At 35.6% G+C, this 22,471-nt stretch overlaps 1 protein-coding gene across 6 annotated transcripts in view; it reads right to left on the reverse strand.

Moving 5' to 3' along the window:
* Nucleotides 1-14,925, reverse strand: part of LOC112462057 (nephrin-like) — a 240,113-nt gene extending 225,188 nt beyond the window's left edge. For all 6 annotated transcript variants that reach the window (XM_025027593.1, XM_025027595.1, XM_025027594.1 and 3 more), the window contains exons 1-2: nucleotides 14,233-14,925; nucleotides 6,472-6,827 (exon numbers count right to left, since the gene is read on the reverse strand). In XM_025027593.1, the coding sequence (XP_024883361.1) occupies nucleotides 6,472-6,580 (109 nt within the window). In that variant the 5' untranslated portion in view covers nucleotides 6,581-6,827; nucleotides 14,233-14,925. The remainder of the gene's footprint in view (nucleotides 1-6,471; nucleotides 6,828-14,232) is intronic.
* Between the last annotated feature and the right edge of the window lie 7,546 nt (nucleotides 14,926-22,471).

Consider the following 22,471-nt stretch of genomic DNA (forward strand, 5'->3'; position numbering starts at 1 on the left):
AATTGGCCGTATGAACCGCGATAATAATACATGCTGGAAAAAGTAATCTACTAATTCCCTTTTCTTTGAAATTTAACACAACACTCGACGCTCACACTCGGTAGGTACACCTAGTGCGAACGGCAAAAAGCTCGTTCTGTCGCGAAAGCTTCCGCGCGTAAACAAACGTTAGCATCGAGTTGATGCTTCTATCCCAACTTTCCTCTCGGCTCTTTTTACCGACGTTTTGGCACCCCGTATACTTCGATTTTCTCGCGACTTTTCATCGTTCCCAACGGTCTCATCGGCGCGAATCAACGAACCGTGTACCAGCACGATTTTATACTTATGTTACGTTGTGCAAATCAAGTGGTTTGCAAATGATTGATAGCCGCGTATAATCGCTATCTTTGACGCACGCATCAAATATCTTGTTATTCAAACGACCCAGTTTTCTCCTCTTTCAGTGGAAAACAATCTCGATTGTTCCTCTCTGATTTTTATGGACTTCATATATGTCAGTTCAAAATAGGAGAAAAATACACTTTTTTTTTAAACGCTTCAATTTGGAATATTTGATTTCTTCTGATCAAATATCATCAAACCATGTAAAGTAAAAATGCTTCACAAATTTTTTTTGGGATAAAAGTATCAATTCGATGCGGCTAACGTTTGTTTCCGCGCGGAAACTTAATTCCATTAAAATAATATTGAAAGTATCTTGTAATTATACATGAAGCGGTTTTAACGTTGTAAAACTTTTATTCCACAAATTTTGATAATTTCGAAATAGCGTTTTACTCACTAAATCTGCAAATGAGCATATAATATAAAACGTATCTCTTATATATGTTTTCGCTTATCCTGTAATATATTTGAGCTTATAAGAAGATTAGAAGAGGAATGAGTTTTTACAGTTTCTTTTTCCTTATTATGTTCTTTTCGCATTTTTATATAAACGTAACATTCATTGAAATATTTCAATTAGTAATCAACGAATACTCTTACGATATACTGTATATGTGTATATGTAAAACTTTAATATGACAATAATTTATCTCGAAATGCGTATTTTTCGTGAAAATAAATTTGCGCGCACTAATGGAAAATATGTTATGCAGTATATAATGCCAAATTGCGCGTTTGCCAAACAAGCAAAGTTGCATTCAAACAACGAGTTTTTGCCGACGTGAAACGCGACATGTATTTTACTTCCGCAAGCTGACCTACTAATCTAAGAATTAATTAAATCTGCTGTGCCGGCAAGATTTCATTTCGTGTCTGTAATTCTTCGTGTACATTGCGCGAATAATTCACCTCACACATGATTATTTGGTAAAGATACGAAAATTGTACATGGAACGTTGCAGAATTTTAGAACTTTATTATCTCAGTTCGTTATTCGAAATGTTATTGCAATATTAAAAAATATATTATTTACACTTACCTTTATACGTTTGATATATGTATAAATTGTATATATTCTTATGTATATAAATAAATATATATATATACATATATATTTAAGCAAAATCTTGTAAAGTTTATTTTATAGATACTAAGAAAATAAAGCTTTATAAATATTCGAATTCAATTCAATTTGCTGTTTTTATGTTACGATTGTTACGTAGTATAGTTTTTTGATTTCTAAACCTTTTGGATCTGCCGACATTATTTATAGATAGTATTGTGAATTTGGAATTCTAGATCTTCGAAAATGTTCATTTACTTTAAAATTCGCTTTTAAAACCTCAGTATTTTAAATTTCTAAAAATGTTAAAGTTTTTTTATGTTCCACTTCTACTTACACATTTATCTCTCATTGGGAATCCTTTACTTAAATCCTATTCGAAATAATCTGTTCATACTACCACTGGGCTGCCGGTTCATGAAATATGTATTAAAAGTGCCGTGATGCCGGTATACAAATTAACTCAGCTGCCTCAATTTAAAAAGAAAAACGCGGGGACGACGTATCTCATTTGGTTGACGCGTCCTCGCATTCCCCACGGAAACGCCTCGCTCGAAAACTTTCCCGAAGAATCCGACGTAGCGACGTCTAATGCATCTTGACGCGCGTTTCACGAGGAAAATGCGGAAAAACTGTGCAAGCACTGAATGTCGACAAAATCAACCTTCAGGCGGTGAGATCGTGACAAAAAGTCAGATTGGCAAATAACAATGTTCTCATCGAGATTACACAAGAATCAATTTTTCAAGTTTCTTTTGTCATATCTTTTTTCAAGTTGTGAATTGTTAATATCATGCAGTTAAAATAATAGAAAAAAATGTCCGAGAATATCCTATAATTTATTAAAATATAAATTTCAAATTTTTAAACTTTGATTGGATAGGTATCTCTGGAATATTTAATTTTTTAAAATAAATAAATATTGTAAGTAAAGTTAAAATGTTTTAATATTTTAAAGCTCGGGAGAGTGATATCAAAATTGTTAAAATTTTTTATATATAAAAGATTATTAACATTATAGTAGTTGATGAATTTTATGTGCATTAAAATGATTTTAAACTTAAAAAACATAAAAATGTTTTGAGGAAAGTTTAAAAATATTCACAAATCATAGACGCACTATCACGCGAGATCACAATTAAGTGCAATCAATATTTCACAGCATTTCAATCATTCAATTTAGAATATTTAGATTGATATCACACAGTTTTCGAGGGCTATATTTAATAGCGATGGGTTTAAAATTTCACCGACTAAGTACCTACCCTTTTTATCAACCTTTACCTAAACGCGTATAAACTTTTGTCCCATAATTAAAAGATTACCATAAAAAATGAAAGCTACTGCTTTGCTGCCAATGTATTCGGCAGTCAAGTAATTTACGAACCAGAATGCTCCAAACATGAGGTAATACGCGTACGTAACAAAAGAGGAAACTTTGATGAAATGCGAAAAGACTTCGGGCAGTTTTAGAAACGTATGAATAAATCATTTCCGAGTTGCGACGAGAGCTACAGCATGATACGTTGTGATCTTTCTTGCGAGTTCTTGTAAAAATCGGAATTATATAAAGCGACATAAAGGTTAGAATTTATTAATTTTGATGCCTTTCAATATATTAATAATAAATATATTATAAAATTAATAAAATGTCTAATTTCAGCCTTATAAAAATCTGTATAAAAATCATATTTCTTATCATCTGCCAAAAAAAACAGACTTTCCGCGTTTTTCATTTCATTAATCCTCCAAAAAAGGGCAAGCTCAATATTAACTTTTCGCAATAGAGTCAAGTCACATTTGCCAGTCACATTTTAATTTTAATCAATTATCGAAATGTTTGGAGCCAAGTAGTGGCTTACTCGTTTAATTAACTGTCGGACTAAACCCTCACGACGTTCTCTTACTTTACGCTTCGAGTAGCTGTAATTACTTCCGTTTCGCGCTCAACATTAAATAAAACATACTTGCCGTCGTTTAATAGCACAACCAAGTACGAGTAAAATTACTTGACTACACATTGATTTCGCGTAGGTTATTTTCTTGTTGTTGCTGTTTTTGTTGTTGTTGCGAGGACTACTGCTACGAGTCTCTGATAGAGATTCCCGATCGGATGGTAAATATTTAAACGCAAAACGAATCTGACTGCGTCCAAGTCGTTTGCTGGCGTTGCAATCACGTTAAGCTTTAAATGCGAGGTCGTCTGAGAAATTAACTTGCGGTGATTTGGAGCAATTCAACTGTAGAATCAGCATCAATTCGTAAAATTATTACTGTGAGAAATTAATACATAAAATATTGAATATGCAGTAATTGTAACTAGCAATATTGCGAAATTAATATCGTAAAGTCTCTTTACAGTGATATATATATTTCAAGTTAAGAGTATGTTTAAATTTGGAGTATCATTGTAATAAAATTTTACAAATAAAACTTAGAAATTATTATTACTATTACAAATCCTATAAGATATCTGATTCTGTAGAATGCATATATTCGCATCGTTTGTGTCAACTTTTAGTTGAGACAGCAATCAAGAAAAAATTAATTATAAATCATTACTTTTTTCTCGATTACATTAAAGATACAATCTATCTATGATAAGTCTAATCTATCAATCTATAATAATCCCATTTTCGACAGTGATTTATTAGCAAGAAATACGGGGCTATGTCTCGAGGAGTGACGATGTAATTTCACTGGAGGAGAGGGACAGAGCAGTCCCCGTCGCGCATTTTCTTTTCGCATGCAGCGTGGCGCCCGGCCTTGATGGTCCACGAAATAACGGCGACATGGCGATCTCGTTAAAGCCGCGGTGTGTAAAATGGGTTAAAAACCCCTCATTTTCACGCCCGAGGGACGAAATTACGCGGCCGGAATACCCGGTGGCTTTTGTCACCGGGTGATTCAATTGCCACGTTACCAAAAGTATACGTCGCTTTGTCCACGTATACACAAAGCGACGTTGCCCCGTGAAAATTGAAATAATGTCCGACTCGCAAAGAGCCCAGGCACGTGCCTTCTTACTCATCCATGTAAAGAAAGTAGAAATTATTATAAAATATGTATGTAGATACTTTTTAATAATCTCCTCTCGGGGAATTCCCTTAACATTTCTAAGTTTCATTTTGTTTCAATTTTGACGGTCGTATAGAGTGAAACCCATTAACGAAAAAAATGATATAAGGTTTCGTTGCTGGACGCGTTATTATATATATAATCTTATTTATTTGTAGTAAGGAAAAATTTTTAAGTTTATATTAATTACATTTAAATATTTCACTGTCTGATCGGAAATCTTTATTAAAGATTCTCATAATCCTTGCAACAACGACAGCAAGAAAATAACCTGGTTGAAATCAGAATGTAATCAAGCAATTTTATTCATAGTTGGACGCACGGCTAAATAACGTCAAATGTATTTAAAATTTTTTTTCAAATTTTATATATATGTAGAATTATAAAACTTAACATAAATTACTTCATTTGTATGACTGCAGTTATTCGGTATACTTAATTAAATATATAGATTTATGTATCTTAACTATTTATCGTCAAAAATAAAAAAATGTGGATAATGTATGATTTATAAAATATTTAAAATGTATCTCGTCATATATTCGCAGATATTTAAATTGCGAATTAGTCTAATACTATCAAGAGAGTAGTAATACAAGTGTCGGAAACGATAGATAGATTAAGTTCTATAATACTGTTTTCGAACTGCGCGTAACAACCAGTAGTGGAGTAATAATTCTCCATCAGTACTATCTATTAACAAGACTGATAGATTTGCTCAATACACACGACACACAGCGAGACACTCGATTGTGTTAAAACGATCACGTATTCAGCGATCGATATTTACTCCTTTAAAGTACGATATAGTAAACTTGTATAAATTCTATCTCGATACATATATATACACGAGTTACGCAATAGTACAGTGATACCGATTTACATTTTACGGAATTTTATCTTGCGTATACGCAGTTATATATATCGATTCACCGTGTGTATCTATACAGATTTTTACAAACATACTAATATTATATTAGAATTATTATGATTGCTGTGACGTTTGGTAAAAGCTGTAATACTCCATAGATCTCACGAAAAGTGTTAATCAATAAAAATGTATGAAACATAGAAACAGTATTCTCTGTTATTTAACTCTTCGGAAATGCGTATAACCATACCACAAATTCAATCTCGTGTCTGGCTGCGTCGATATGATGTAACAACCGATCGTATTCATATTACCGATATATACATATATTGGAAAAAAGTGTGTTTCGTGAATGCACGATATTCGTCTGTTTTCCAAACTGTACCCCAAGCTTTTACCGAAAATTGTATTCTGTCGCAGATATGTTCGAGTTAACGCACCATATCGATATTAATGGAAAGTCGTGTTTTCTGCTTTCCTCAAGAATAATCGATCAAAGAACATATTGATGGATATTTATTGGTCTCGGAAATGTTGGAACAATCGAGACAAAATTCGAAATAAAGTCTATCAGTTGTAGACAGCCGATGACTCTGCTTTAGTGGAACTAGTTCAGTTTTATTTAACAATTGCATAAAGTACTGAATTGAGTGCATTTGTTTTTACGTTAAGCGTATTTGTTTGTATTGTTGTTGTTAATTAATTATTCGTATTTTCGTTTATCTAATGTACATTAATATAAAATAAATCTACGTTGTTCAATTAACACACTACACTTTCCAGGAAATAGACATATCATAAATGTCAATCGAGATGTTTAATTATATTACATTTTTTAATTTCGTCATTGCTGATACGCACGTTGCATGATACAATTTGTATATATATTGAATGTATACAAATCTCTATTCAATTATATTCTGTATTGAATTGTAATTCTGATGTTTTTTCTTTTAGTCCAATGTAGAATATCTCGGTTTTTTGACAAGAAATGTTTTTCCAACTTTAACGACCATTAAATATCCTTCGTTCCATACTCAATTAGCTATAGATTATTTAAACTAGCACTCACCGATTTCCTGATTGGTTATTCTGGCATGGCAGCTGCTGCAAGCGTAGAGTAGAAGCGTGAGAAGTGACGCGAGAGATCCAAGGGAGGTGGCCATCTCATCTCGAAGCATCTCGACGCCCCGACGTCACGTCACGTCACGTCACGTCACGTCGCGTCGCGTCAACTCGTGTCAGCGACACACTTGCCCCGCTCTTCGCTTCCTTTTTACAACACCCGTCGTCTTCTGCCCCCTCGACGAGAATCGCGAACCAGGACCCAGGCACTCTTGGAAGCACTTTCCGCGACTCAAATTCTCATCGTCGAACTTTCCCTCCACAAATTCTTCTTATTCGCTAGCTGATTTTTCCTCGTCAAACCTTCAAACACACAAACATTAATATATGAAATCTTCAATAAATCACCGTGAACCATGATTACATGCGCCAACATTCTTCTTTCTTTATTCTTAATTTACTTCAAGGCTATACTCTACTGCCTACCCTTTTGTAGAGAAAATTGAGACAGAAAATATGGAGTAACCCTTAACAAACTGAATTTTTATTTCAAGTAGGAATGATAAAAAAAGCATTATGCATGGAAAACTGTTATGGATCCAACAGTTTTAGAATGGCAAATAAATTTATATTATGTTTATATAATACAACGTTGGCGAATGTAATATGAAAAATAAATCACGTATATCTTCCCTTGGAGATTTGTTCAGAAACGTCAGTAAAGTAATCTGTTCTTATCATATTCTGTTTCTCTATTTATAATACGTTGAGCGAACAAATACAGGTTAAAGGGAGACAACAAATCGTTAACTTGGGGGTAATCCAGACTTTGGATAATCCAGACTGTGCAATCTGGCTTTAAGCGTATCTCAAACCGGAATTAGATTGATCCCGAGATGCATTGCTTTGGTTTAGCGTAAAACAAATAAATAACATTTTTTAATTTAGAGAAAAGATCAATTTTCTTAGATTCGTGTATCAAAATAGAAAATAAAGCAATCTTTGCAGAAATTAAGTTCTTTTTGGTTTTGCAAAATATAAATATTGGACTTTCTGTATGAGGCCGAAATAATTTTGTTTGCGAAAGACAATTATCGTGTTAATTGTTTGGTAAGCAATTAACGCTTATTGTTAAATTGGACACGCAAATTTATCAACTGCCAAACAACATTTACTTTCTAATCTAGAATTTGCTCGCGAGCAAACCGTAATAACGCTTGACACCGCGATTTCGGAAAATTGCGACCCTTGCAAATGTAACGTGCGAGCTCGCGTTACCCATTTCGCGTAAACGCCCTTATGGCTCTCTCTCTCTCTCCCTTGAATTCTATTCTGCTGATTTTCCTTTCTCACCTGTAACGAAACGCACGCAATTCCAATGGCAGTTGCTCCTGCCGCTCAAACTCTCTCGATAGCTGACAGTGGTACATTCAGCGTAATCACGCTACTGTTTCCTTCCCTCTTTCCCTTTTTTTCAAAAAAATACCTGCGCATCCGGAGAAAATGTTGACTCTGCTTCCACCGTTTTCGCGAAATATTTTTTTGCATCCGTTCCCACAGGAACAGAAGAGAGGGGAAGAGGGAGCGAGAGAGAGAGAGAGCGAGGTGGGAAAATATTTCATCCGGCGATTGCAATTGCTTCCGCCGCGAATAATCCGACCGACAAAAATCCGGGAAGAAAAAAAAATATGCACAGTCCTAGCGCACGCTTGTATCCACCGTGATGACAAGAACGTGTTTCTTGTTTGCGAGTTTTTGATGCACGCGCGACAGGCCTCGTCGATTGTGACACACAGCGCACCGAGGCGCGGCGCTTAAATATCGCGATTGTCGTTTAATCGAGTTACGTGCCCCAGTTATTATTTTATTTGCCGATCGGTCGCGCAACAAGTTTATTTCCGGATACTTGCCGTAGCTGCCGCTGTTATCACCCTGTTGTTATATCGTGACTCGTGCGTTCATATCGTGATATATCGCGTCGTCGATTCCATTAATTTCGATATAAGAATGCGCTCTTCGATCGACATTCTTTTTAAAAAAAGTACTGTATTTAGAAAAAGTAATTTATCTACAGCGTAATACGTATATACTTTTTACTTTGTTTTTCTTAGAAAGGAAAATAATGTTTCTTGTTCGAAACAAAAGACATTTTTATAGGAAAAAAAGTTAATTTGGATAAAGACTTCCTCTCATATATTATTTCTGGTTACGAAGATAGTATTACGAAAATCGCTAGAAGAAGGAATCCTAACGCATTAAAACTTGCAAGTCTCAATGGTATTCACAAAGGACTATCTTAAAAAGTAGTGAAAGTTTTTCGATACCAATTGAAGTAAATTATCAGGGGACACATTTCGCAGCATGGTCTACTATTATCTACAGTACGGTTACTTGGGAAATTACAAATACTTAAAAAATGTAAAACAGCGCATAAACGTAAGACTGTTTTTAAATTGACGCACTTTGCGTCAATTAAAATATATCTATCGAAACCGTAATTGTACTTTTACAGTTGTAAAACATGTTACGTTAACAATTTCATGAATACGAAAGAAATACAAACCGAGAATAAGAAAGTAATGTAAAAAAAAAAATTACTCGTTTCCTAACAAAGAGCAAATACTTAACGCATTGTTATACACTTTGCAATGTAAACTACTAAATAAAAATTGGAAAATCAGATTGAAAAATAGGTACAGTAGATATATGAATGATCCAGTTGTAAATGTTCTTCAAATATGCAATGTTATCGGACTGTCATTTACTTGAAACAAAAGTCCGGTGCAAAAGCAGAAGTAATATTTTATAATAATTATAAGCACACAATGCTATTTAAAATGCCACGTATACAATTAGCAAGAGGTATTTATAAATACTTTAAATTGAATGGCTTAATTCGATATCGCTCGATAAACAAACTGCGCCTTTAATTACTTTTCGCGGGTGAGACTTGGAGAAATATAAATAATTAATTTCTCCCATCGCCTCACTCCGCTCAAGTATCTAACGAAGCAAAAAATAGCATCAATTTTCAGAATGGATGAGTAAACAAACGAGCGAGCGAGCGAACGAGCAAGCGAGAAAAGCGCGTATATCGAAGGATGTGCTGTGCATCGTCCGAGAAATTGCAATGTAAAATTGTAAAATTGCAAGCGAGCAGTATCGGGCCGTTTAATTCGAGACTAATTAACGGTTCAATCACGTCCCACGCGCAGATATCGCGAGGGACCTGGTAAATTACGATTCATTATTCCACATCGTACATAGTCCACATAAAAGAAGTGCCCGGACAGTTCCATTCGGGAGTTAAACCGCTAACTGAAAATTTGTGCACACTAATTCCGCAATATCCGAACATTTCCACTAGTAGAGACGATGGACCAAAATAGAATCCTATTTTACCTTCAGTATTATATGAAATTCCAATATAGTAAATGTATGTAACGATACATTAATTTTTAAAAAATGTAATCTAGCTCACTCGCAGTCAGATAAAATAAAGATGATGGACATAAGAATCTATATAAATCTATATAAAAATTTTATCTTAACTGAAAGTTGTGAAACATAATAAAGTGAAAGTATTATATTAGTTTTATAGGTATATATCTTTCAAAATAATAAGCTCTATATAAAACAATAAATATTTTTAAAAATTATAATTGACTAATATTTTTACATGTGAAGACACTGTAGACATTTAAATTTGAAACATTTTAAAGTTCGAATAATCATAATCGACAAATCGACAAAAGCATGAAGATAATATTCGATAATCTATCGAGAAAATGATTGAAAAAAAATTTTTTTAATAATTGTGTGTAGTATACAGGCAATTTAGCTTATTCGATACCTTTATGCTAGGAAACTAACGAAACTGGAAACTAACAAAATTTAAACACTAACAGTATCTCGCTAAAAAGTTCAAGATATTTGTATATGAATAGAAAAACCAGTTTAAAAATGCTACTCACACAATGGTTTAGTAGTCGAACAAAAATATAGAACTTGTAATATCTCTACCACAAATGAAAACATTTCGTGTCATAATAATAGAACAATACTCCATTATTACGATATGAAACGTTTCCAGTTACATTTCTCTCAATTTATTTCCATCAACTTTTTCTATATTTATAACATACCATCGTATATATATTGTGTGTGTGTGTGTACATCATATGCGCATACAAATATATGTATATATACTATATTTTATTTAAATTTTTAATTTTACATCAAAATATTCGTTATATTTGTCTAATACGACAACATTACCGGAAGAAACATGTGAGTTAAATTTTCTCAGCAAGAGGATATTCATAATTAATGGCGTAATTGGTTCGTGGAAATCACGATATGAATTAGACATATGATGCAAAATACCAGAGGTCCTTATAGGATAGATCGCGACCAAAATCTCTCGATGAAACAGCATAATGTCAGGAATGTAATCGCCTACAGCCATCAGAGATTTCCATGTAAATGCATCGACGCACCTATCAGTAGAATTATTCGGTGGTTATCCGCTCGGAGGATCGAGGAGGTCGAGCCCTAACCATCTTCTCTGTGCTATGATCTCTACACGCTTACAAACGTGGATTGACAATAGATGAATTTAATGACCGGCGAGAATTTCGTTTCGCTGCGTATGCGATAATATCGTGACGTTCTCATTACCCAATTCCCTTCTCGTATTAGATCAAATTATATTTGTCTTCTTCTCATTAGATATTCTAATTAAACTAATTTCATTGAGATTTGATGCAAATTCAATAATTCAGTGCAATATTAAACATGAAATTGCGAACTGAGCAAGGAGATTCGTGACGTGTGATGTGAAATGTACTAATGTAAATTAGTGAATCAAATCAACAAAAATAATGCAAATATTTCATGTAAACAAAAATATATTTAATTTAAAGTTAAAAGATGAAACGAAAAAGTATATTCTACATTTTTTTCTATAAATAATTCTACTTTTATTACAAAATCGGCGTGAATTTGTACGTGAAGTATTTATAAATGTAATTGTTACGGGAATATAGATATTAATTTTCCTACCAATACATAAAGAAATACAATTCATGCTTTCTATCATTTATAATCTTTCACGTTCTTTAAAACTTCTTATCAGTGAAGATTAAACTTAAAGTAAATGCTTCAATGTCTCATTTATACGTTCTGGCTTCTATAAATAAGAACGAAAGCATTTGCTTTACTTTATCTATAATCCGATGTGCGGAATAAATTTATATTCAATTTAATCGAATTTAATTCATTCCGTTTAATTGAATCGATCATCAACCCAAATCATAATTTGCCATTTTAACCAAATAGCTTTTTTAATAAAATGTTAAAAAATATTCTCGATCTTACTGACACTAATAGTAGTAAAAGTTTAGCAATAAATACACAAATACTTGAGACTTATATCTTATAGCACAAAAAAAATAAATTAATAATAAAAAGTAACTATTACTCATTTAATATATTACAAGTAGTTTTCAACTAAAACTACTAAAACCAAACCTATCAAGCCAGGCAAAATTATATTGAATCTGCCTCTTAAATCCTCGGAAAAAAAATATAAATAGTTAAAAACGTGCATTTTTGATTTCAATTCGATGGTATCGTATTCCGGCAAATCGCATCAAACATCAAGGCGTGCCGATTGATATATCGGGAAACGAATTAAATTTAAAAATAATACGATAAAAAAGGGACGGATCAGCGGTTTCATTCAGGATCTTCGTATCCCCCAACAGGGGTATAATTTCTAACGTGACGCGTCGGCTTTTTATAGAAGATTCTTTCATCTTTCCGATCACAAAGGCATAAATTGTTTTCGTGACTGGCAACGCGCGTCCTTTTCGAGAAAATTGCCAGTCAACGAGTGACAAGCGCCCAATTTAAGTCCCATGTAATGTGTCTGTGAAACTGTTCCTCCGCATATTATCGTGTCCGATTGATCGTTACATAGCACGCGAACTACCGTCGCTCCCGAAAGGAACCTTCTACGAAGAGGGATCCCTGCGAACGCGCAGATTTAACATGGAAATTTCGCAAAGATTAAAATTCTTGCAGCGAAGCGCGAACACACCGCTGCGAAGTCGCTCCAGCCGATGCTCGCGCGCCATCACGCGACGCCGCGGCCGTGATGGACGAGATGCTGCATATTTATTCTCGAAATCGCATATGATTTATGATACGCGAGGCGCCAAGTGTCAAGAAACAATGTGACACGATTAAAATTAATTCGGAACTATGTCGTACGGAAAGTCTCGGGGCTCGGAGCGCGCAATATTAGTTTCACTTCGTATTCATAATGCATAATGATGTGAATATTGTAATACAATTTTATTGCCACTCATAAATATTTTAGAGAACTGCGCCGTGTTACACGGCAAAGCAGGAAATATGACTCGATATTTCCGTTCACGGTAGCACAATATTTCCAATATTCCGTATTCACATATTCGGAACAATATGGCCCGCTTTAAGTTTGTAAATAATATCTCATTATTTTATTATTTCAACATAATAATGCGTCGCGCCGAATGAATTCCATTATGTGTATATCTAGTAATGTTATTTTATTTGTATATCTACGATTTCGTGTCGTCGATTAATCGCGAATAAATATACTCATGTATTTATTTACTCGAATATATGCTATTGTGTTATACGGTATATTCAGATATTAATGACGAAATGTATATTTTGGAATAGTTTCATTAGTCGCCATCCCGATCACGAATCAACTATGATCAATGGCACTCACTCTGTTGTCGTTATAATTAAAAAAATTTTAAATTGGCTCATCACGAAACTGTCGCGAAAATTAAGGGAAAAGGTTGCAAAGTGAGGAATAGTGTTAATGAACGTGGCAAAGCCGAACGTGGCGCGCTCCGCGAAAAATGGTGCGCAATTTTTAATTTGGAGCACCGCAATTAAAAATTACGGACGTGCGTGCGCGTCACCTCCATGTTTTTTTTTTTTTAAATATGTACGGTAACCAAATGAGCGTAGAATCATAAATGAAAATGGAGAATTTTAATCATAAAATAATGAAAGAAAAATACACGATGCGCGCGTACGAGAAAACGCGTCTAGCGTTTCACAAATATTAAAATATACACGCGTTTAAATGTATACAAACATGCATGTATATTTTAATATGCCGTATTCATAATTAGCGATGATATTGTAATAATGTATTTTAAAACACATAGCAACATTTCAACACACAAATTTAAATTTTATCACAAGAACGGTAAATATATTTTAATTTTTATTTTACAAGAATCACTTTCCGGATATTTAATTTTAATTTGTAGCTAAAAATTCCAGAAATATTCGATAAAATACTAAACTGACAGAAGCCAGTTCACATCAAGTTACTTTCGAGAAACACAATTTCGGAATTAAAATGCCAACACGCCTGCAGAAAGCAGCGAACTTTGTTACGTTGAAATACCGAAATTACGTATTCTCGAATATTGTCATTCGCAGTAGATATTCCCACGTAATATGCCTACAGCCAGTAATTAACATTTGCCAAATAAGCCCTCACTTATTTGTGCGAGACGCATTAATACCAATGCCATATTGATCATTCGACCGAATATCGTCCATCCAATAACGTTCGCGCAAATCGTCAGTCTCTCGCGAACGTTTCCCATCGATCGTTGCTCCGCGATCTGTATACGCACTGTATATAGTCTCGGCGAAAAATCGAAAACGAAAACAAAAAGAGAAATCTTACCGTGTAGAAGATCCTTGGAGATAATAATCACAGCACACGACATTCCCTCCGAATGCGATCGCCCGTCACGACAGTCCGTTTCACGCTCGAAGGTCCGATTACCATCGTCGAGAACGTTGCCTCGCAGCTTCACGCAGGACCATCACCGTGTTAATCCTCTCGATCACGAACACACACGAAAAGCACGCACACACTCGCGTAAAAGAAAAGAGAGAGAGAGAGAGAGATAGACGGGGAGGCGAGGAAATTCGGTAAGAAAAAGGAGCACACTCTCCTGCAACTTGTTGCGAAGCGCGCGATTGGCACCTTCTAGATCATCCGGGCCGACAATGTTTTCGCGGCCGACTGGGCCGACGATCGACTCGTCAGTCCCGCCGAGTTTTTCGAAAGAACTCCCCGTCGCCGGTTACTTTCACCACCGCCACCACCGCCACCGCCACCGCGGGATTCCACGAAATTTTCGATGACAAGTGTTCTCGAATTCAAATACGGAGCGATCGCAGCACGCTCCGCGATCTGCGCCTCGTCGCACGTCGCCCCGCACGAATTGCCCGTTGATAACTTCGGAGTTCGGAGCGGTTGAGTATATGTATATGCCGGGGTACGCGCGACCGGTAGCCGCCGAGGGTGACTTTCCGCTCGGCCGACCGTGGAACTACTCGTGGAAGGGATAAAGACGCGACGGACTGCACGACGATGCGACGAACACTGACTGCCACTGAGCGACGTGAGAGGCGAGTGGAGGCGAGAGCGGCCGAGTGGGGCATGGGGCGCGCGCCGGTCGCTCGCCCGAGCCCGGCCGAAGATTCCCGACGTGCGCCGAACCGCTCGCGAAGTGTGCCCCGCGCGCGCGACCAAGTAAACGGCTACCGCGCGATGCATTACTTTTCGTTTTTTTGCACTTTTTTCTTGTATCAACGCGCCGATGACCGTGACGGTGCGCGAGAATCGTGTTTCCGTTTTGCGAAGGGCGAAATTTACAACGGATGATAAATATACACACCTCGGTGCCGCGAGCGCTCCCCGAGAAGCCGGAAACGAGATCGCTTATAGCGCCTTTACTCCGATATGCCTTTTCGCGAGCGTTACTACGTTACTTACCGCGGGCGCCGCGCGGGTGCGGGTGGAACGCGACGCGCTGCTCCGTGCTCCGTCTCTCGACTCCGCCGTGCCGATGGCGATGCCGTGGTGTCACATACCGCCGTGTTACATACGTACGTCGCGCGTTTAATGTCGCGTAAGTTATTCGATATTTGCCGGGTAATGTCGCGTAACTCGTTCGATATTGCGACAGTGATATTTCTTGAACGTCTTTTACGCGACGCGACGCCCCCCCCCCCCCCCCCCGCCCGTCACGCCTCACAGCTCTCTCGCGATGATGAACACTCGCCCGACCGACCACTTCGCCCGTCGCCAAACTGTCGACGCGCGGTATCGACCTTCGATCGAGTGCCGATGTTGGGCTTCGCAAATGGCCGATGGCGATCGACGCAATGGCAACTTCACACTGCACACATGTTCACGGTGTACGCACTACGTTGCACTACGTCACAATCATCACTGGCGCATTTATTTCGGTGGACGATATAAGCGTCGCGGGCGAAACGAGCGAGACCGGTAACGGTGTACGTATACGAATTGGTATAATTGTTGAGAACAAAAATATACTGGAGCCCATCGAAAGCTTTTACATTGCGTCATAAATGTATATTAACATTTCCATGAATATTTAATCCATAAATCGACGAATGAGCCAGAAATTGTGGCACCAGGCGTACCGCGCGTATGTGCAATGCGCGAGTGCCGCGAATATATATGGACTCTTGCCTGATGTCATAATTGTAATGTAATGTAAACAGCAACGCGAAAACACTTTAATACGGCATAAAAATTACCCCGTAACGACAATCTATGGCAACGTAAATATTAATATTAACCGAATAATAATATACATTTATGGCGTACATTATGGATGTACAGACAGCGTACAGCTATTATTATTGTTACACAAAGATATTTTTCGAATTAATTTCTAACGAGCTAAGTAATAACTGCGTAAAAGTTATGCCGTATCTTATATACAGATCGCAGCTATAATTGTATTACTTTTTCCGTGCTTTCAGGGGATTCAGCCAATTCTGCGTGGCAGTAACTTCGTGGCAACGCACGGTAACACCGAGACGGTAAGTCATTAGAAGTTATGATTGATATAATTAATACTTGCATAACGGCCTCGGGGAAAGTTCTGAGATTTTCAAAAAATTTCTACAACCATGTTGACAATCTGATCTTAAAATATACCTTTGGAGCGAACTTAATCAAAGGATGAAAGGAATTATGTCACGCTCGATGAAAGCAAACAGTTAATAAAAGAGACAAACGGCGAATTTTTGAGCAATCAAATAAGGATGTTAAAAAACAAAATAAAAACAAACTTGTTTATTTAAAAGTTACAAAAATACTGTTAATATTTGGACCACACTTGGCCTTCGTCAGAACATTATGACAAAAAACCACCTAGAATTGCATTAAAAGATAAAATAAATGTAAGATGTAATTATTTTATTTGATATTTTAATGAGATTTCTTGTGACGTTTTGTTGTAATGTTCTGAAGAAGACTAAGTATGTTTCAAAACGTTAACAATATTTTATAACTTTTAAATTTTTGATAAACAAGTTGTTTTTATTTTATTTTTCAACTATATTTCAACAAATCTTTATTTGATTGCTCGAAAATTGGCCATTTTGTTACTTTTAATCAGAAGATACTTGTTCCCCGTGGTAAATATTATCTTCTTCTCGAGCTACTTCAAACAAATAAAAAATTTTTTCTTACGTTGGCAAACGTTAATTTATGTATACGAAGTTATTCTTAAAAAGCGATTGCATGATAGATATAATGTCAACTATACTAAGATTTCTTGAATTTAAAAAAGTTCAAAAGCTCATGAAAGAATGCAGAAGCTGCGTTCTATAATCAATACGCAAATGGATACGTCTGAATTTCTTTCGCGATACATTATTCATCAGTATCATTAACAGAATTAAAAGATTTCTGCAGTATATGCAGCTCATATTTTCAGATGAAATAATTTAAATACCCTATTTTATCTTATTTTTACGTAATTTGTAAAGCTTTTTAATTACGCGCGATAATAATTATTCATAAACATCAGTAAATGTCGCGGTGTCTCGTTTATGCGGGCACGTAGGAAAATCTCGTCTCTGCAAAATATTCCGAGAAAGACGCGAATAGAATTAGCGAACGAACTATCCGTATATTTATTCGTTATAGGGAAGAACTTATTTTTGCGCGAAAGACAGGATTTAATCTGGCTGCAACGTAGCTCCGGCGCGTATCCGTGGTTTGTGAAATGACGTTTCGTTCACGTCGAAAAAATATGGGCGTCCAATACTGGGCTATGATTATGTAAAACACGGAAAATCCCAGTCTACCTGAAAGTAATTGGAACATTCGCCCAAGAGATTTTTTGGATCGAACGCATTATGCGCCGTACGTGGTGTTCCATGCATTTTTTGCAAGTTATGAGGGCGTCGTACATATATACGGCGTCATTTTATTTTGCGGAGCGTGGCGCTCTAGTGTTTGCGGTCTGAGTTGAGTATCTGCGTTGAGTGTGTTGAAGGAGCATATACTCCCGCGAGCTGTCGATATGTACACAAACACGAGGGGGGAGTGGGAGGGGAGGGGGTGTGTGTATCTCGGCATTCCCTCTTGATGCACTCACCAAGGTACGCATGCATTTTTATAAACCGTCATAAGCGGATATACTGGTTACGCTCCTTGATCCATATCTCAAGTTTGCGTCATACCCGCGACAAACCCACTGAAAAAAGAAACTGTAGCACAACAATTATTTATTCCTTGGTGTAAACCAAGAGAACGAGTATCAGGAGTATAAGGAGAGCCCGAGAGATAATGATAAAAGCATAAAATCACAAATTATTATGAAACATGGATAATATAAAGCTAGAAGGAACGCAGATAATAATATACAAAGGATTTAAAAGGTTGAAGTTTAAATGTGTCATGAAATATGTAGACGACAAGAAATCTTCTGATATTTTTTCTTTTTTTAAACCATTTTCATATATATACATATAAAAGATGGGGAAAAGATATTTTCAAGTTCAGAGAAAAGAGATATTTTTAAAAATAAAATCGTGACAGTCCAGGTGAAAATAAAAATCGCTAATAAGAATCATAATTGCCAAACTGTCCGTATTCCGACAACAGAAATGTAAAAATTTTCGTTATTTATATATTTTTTAGTTTATCGAATAGGATAAATTTTCCTCTTTTTATAAATATTTATTAGGTAGGCACTTGATTAAAAAGAAACAACAAAATATTACGTCTTCATGTACATATATTTAAAAAGCAGCAAGGCATTCCGAAATGCGATAGCTTGTGCGCTCGAAAGAAAATTGTCTCTCAGCTTTTCTAACGTCTATCCAGCAGATGCACTCACGTGATTTGCTCGTCTCGGTTGATGAGAATACATGCTCCGACTCATCGCAAAAAGGCTTGGCCGCTATAATGTCGTATTGATAAAGATAATGGCAGTATGCCTCCCCTAATAGCCTAGCGATAAAGACAAGAATGACGCTGAGGCAAATAATAAGTCTTTTTGCATCACAAGCAACCTTTCATTATACCTATTTATGGACTTATATACTGCAGCAATCTATTTATAAACTTATTAGCGACTTATGTAGCGACCTATTCATTCATAGACTTACACTGTAGCGAACCATAACAAGCCACTTTACGTCTGTGAAGTTGGCCCACTTTTTCAAAATTTGAACAAGCCACCTTACTAACCAATAAGACATATTTTTTATGTTATATGTTATTTTTTATAAATTTGCTCCAAAGATGAGAAAATAATATACGTATAGCTTATTTTCGAAGCAGCGCAAGTCGAATTTTGTAATATCATGAATTTTAATGAGATGAGTATGCAAACTGCTGCGGTATATTTATCTTACCAAGATTTTGAAACTGAATCTACGCCACCTTTAAAATAAGCGGCTTATATCTATATATAATATAATACGTTTTAATATAGGTACGTGATAACTCTCTTTTGTAAATGTGTTTTTTATTTATAATAGAACGTAATATATTTATAATTTTCTTCATCTATAATTTTAAATATATATACTAAAATGCAATTAGTCAAAATCAATGAAATATAAAACAAGTTTATTACTAAAATTTAAGCTTTGAAATATATAGGATAGTTAAATGCTTTAAAAGACAATATTTAATCATTTAACAACCAAATGCATAATTGAAAAAAAGTAATAATATTCTAAAAGTATAAAATCTTATATCTTATATTATTACATTTAAAGATTTACATCTATGTATAATTTAAATGTGAAAGTAATCTCTTGAAAATAAGAGATTACGTAAAAATATAGTTTACACAATACGAAATATCGATTGCTTGTTATATATTTCACCCGCGATATTATAAACTATTTAGTATAATTTTCTATTCTTCAACGAAAAATTCGTTTTCTTCTTTTCTCTTTCTCATCGACATAAATCACGTGAGGCAAGCTAGCCACTTATTAAGCAGTGGCCCTAACGGGTGGCCAATTATTCAAATATGATCGAATAAATACATAAGCAAGCGAGAGACAGTTAAATCGATCTGGAGCGATGCGATGTCGTTTGTATACATATAAAAGGCACCGACGAATGAGCGGTCGTTATTCGCCGGGATCTTCTTGTCGTCGGCGATGCGAGCGCACCTTTTTCGTGCTGGATGCGCAATGACGGAAGAGAGGAGGGGTTCGTTTCGAAAGAACAGCGCAAGAAATTACGAGTGCCCCAGCACGAAAACCACCTAGACCTAAACAACCTCGCGTTTTCTGTCATCATTCCAAATATACGCGCATACGCTCACGGATAATCGACGAATGCTCGCAGTGACGTTTTTCTTAATTATTTCGGTACCTCGAACGACTGCTTCGAGACAACAACGAGCATCGACGTGAATAACGTATAAATACGTCAGGAAATATCTAAAATTATTTTTAATGGGTATTAAGTCGCATCAGCCGTTTAATTTTGCTGTGAATCATTATAAATTCGTTCGCGAAATGTAAATTTGTGCTCTTTCATTTAATCTTCGAAGCTATGTAAGCTTCTTTTCATTAAAAAAGGAATTGAGACTATGAGATTTATGTAGACTACGCATCACTGTAGAAGATATTACGATATATAGCGATTACAATACACATTTAATATATAGACTTGTGCAAACTACGGTACACCGTTAAACTTCTAATCTACAAATTGTTTGACGAAAGTTAATATTCAAAGTTAATATTCATCAGAGGTCGATTTTTCTTTAACAGAAAAATCAACATATCGATTATTACAATTTTTCAATCTTAAGTAATTTAAAATCAAGACTTTGTCGTAAATTGCAGTAGGAATGCAAATATATATTTTGTCTTTTTATTTAATTTTAAGTATAATACGTTTTGTTTTAGAGTATAAACTTAGAATTCGAATTTTATTATTATGTCAAGTTACATAAAATTATTGAAATCGAAAATTAGTGAAATATACAGAATGTTAAAATAAAAATTTAATTATATTAATTGTTGCTTAAAAGCCATGGACGAAGATTTGTATTTAAAGATCAAAGATTTTATTGCCACTCAGAATAAATAATGCTTTTATATGTGTACGCTTAATAACGCGATATGAACAATACGAACGTATCGATCGTCTAACAATTGATCACACCGAACAATTCTTCATTTTCTTTTCCATGGATATTAAACGAGAAGTCAGAACACTTGATTAAATAAGACATCGATCAGCCATTTTTCGTTATCCCATTCTCTGGCCTGTAGCCACCATTCTTTTCATCAGTTTTCTCGGAATACATTTTGACAACATGCAGAGAGAGCCAACCGCGACGTCCCGCGGCCTCTTCGGAGTTTATGAGAATGCATGTCATTGACTCTATTGTGCGGCTTATGGACCCCGGCGAGAGCAGACACGAAAAGGACCCTTTTCGAGATGCTCGTAAGAAAGCAAGAAAATTCTCCACACATGATATCCCATTATTGTTCATTTTAAGCGCTTCAACAGCAGGTACGCGAAAGACTTTTATTTCCGTTCCGTATAGAAACGCTTGAGAGATATCATCTGGCGAGATTATTGGGCGGGGAATGTTATATCATCAGAAATTAACACATTAAAAGGACCGCGCCCGATTTTAACGAGTGCAATACAATTGTGTATGTTTGTTTACAATTTTTATCGTTTTTAAAACAATCTTGAAATTCTGTATCTCACGATAACAAATTAAAATCGCGCGATTTTCTATGCGCAAGTTATGAAATAATTATTAAGCGTTATATTTTGTTTTAAATGGTTTACTATCAATCACAATTATATTTCTTACATTATATACTCACTGATTATCAACATTGAAATGAAGCTTGAATTGAGTAGAATGTCATAATAAAGGGAGCAATTTTCTTATTTCGCAACATTAGTCGAAAAAACCTTCCCGTCATCATGGTATCTTGTAGTAACTATGCATGTGCTCTGACGTGAACGGGTTAAGCGTGCGTAATAAGGTTAATGGCCCCCGACAGGCACCTTGCGGCGAGAAGAACCGCAGTACGACGTCTCGAGACTTAAACGTGTCGCTTTAAATAGTCGATCAACCACTTAATGTCTCTCGATTATGCCAATTTGAGGGAAGTAGTGCGCGTCACGCCACTCGGATTTCCAGCAAAATTATTACCTCAGCCTGTATATACTAAAATACGCAAGCTGTATTTTGATTTTTATCACAAGGCTTTTTTGCTACAAGATTTATTATTAATTTATTATTAAAAATTCTAAATTTACTATAAAAATTTAAAAAGACGTGTCACTTAATCAAATTTCTGTTGAAAAAAGGATCAACTTTAAATCGGTCATATAGAAAAATTTGTCGATTTCTCAAAATTACTCCGTATACCATTATCTGGTAACAATTCAACGACGAAAGAGTTATCGATTACCGTGGACGCCGATATTTGCATCGATGAACAGATGGAATTAAACGCCAGTAGGTAATCTATAGATATATTACTATTCGACGACTTTGTATCGAATAAAAGCCTACAACGAGAAGAACACACGGCCGGCTTGTCGCGAATTCATTATCGAGTTCGTTTGAATTTGTCGA

The sequence above is a fragment of the Temnothorax curvispinosus genome, unplaced genomic scaffold (genome assembly GCF_003070985.1).
Source record: "Temnothorax curvispinosus isolate PA1 unplaced genomic scaffold, ASM307098v1 QBEX01011959.1, whole genome shotgun sequence".
NCBI classification, from domain to species: domain Eukaryota; kingdom Metazoa; phylum Arthropoda; class Insecta; order Hymenoptera; family Formicidae; genus Temnothorax; species Temnothorax curvispinosus.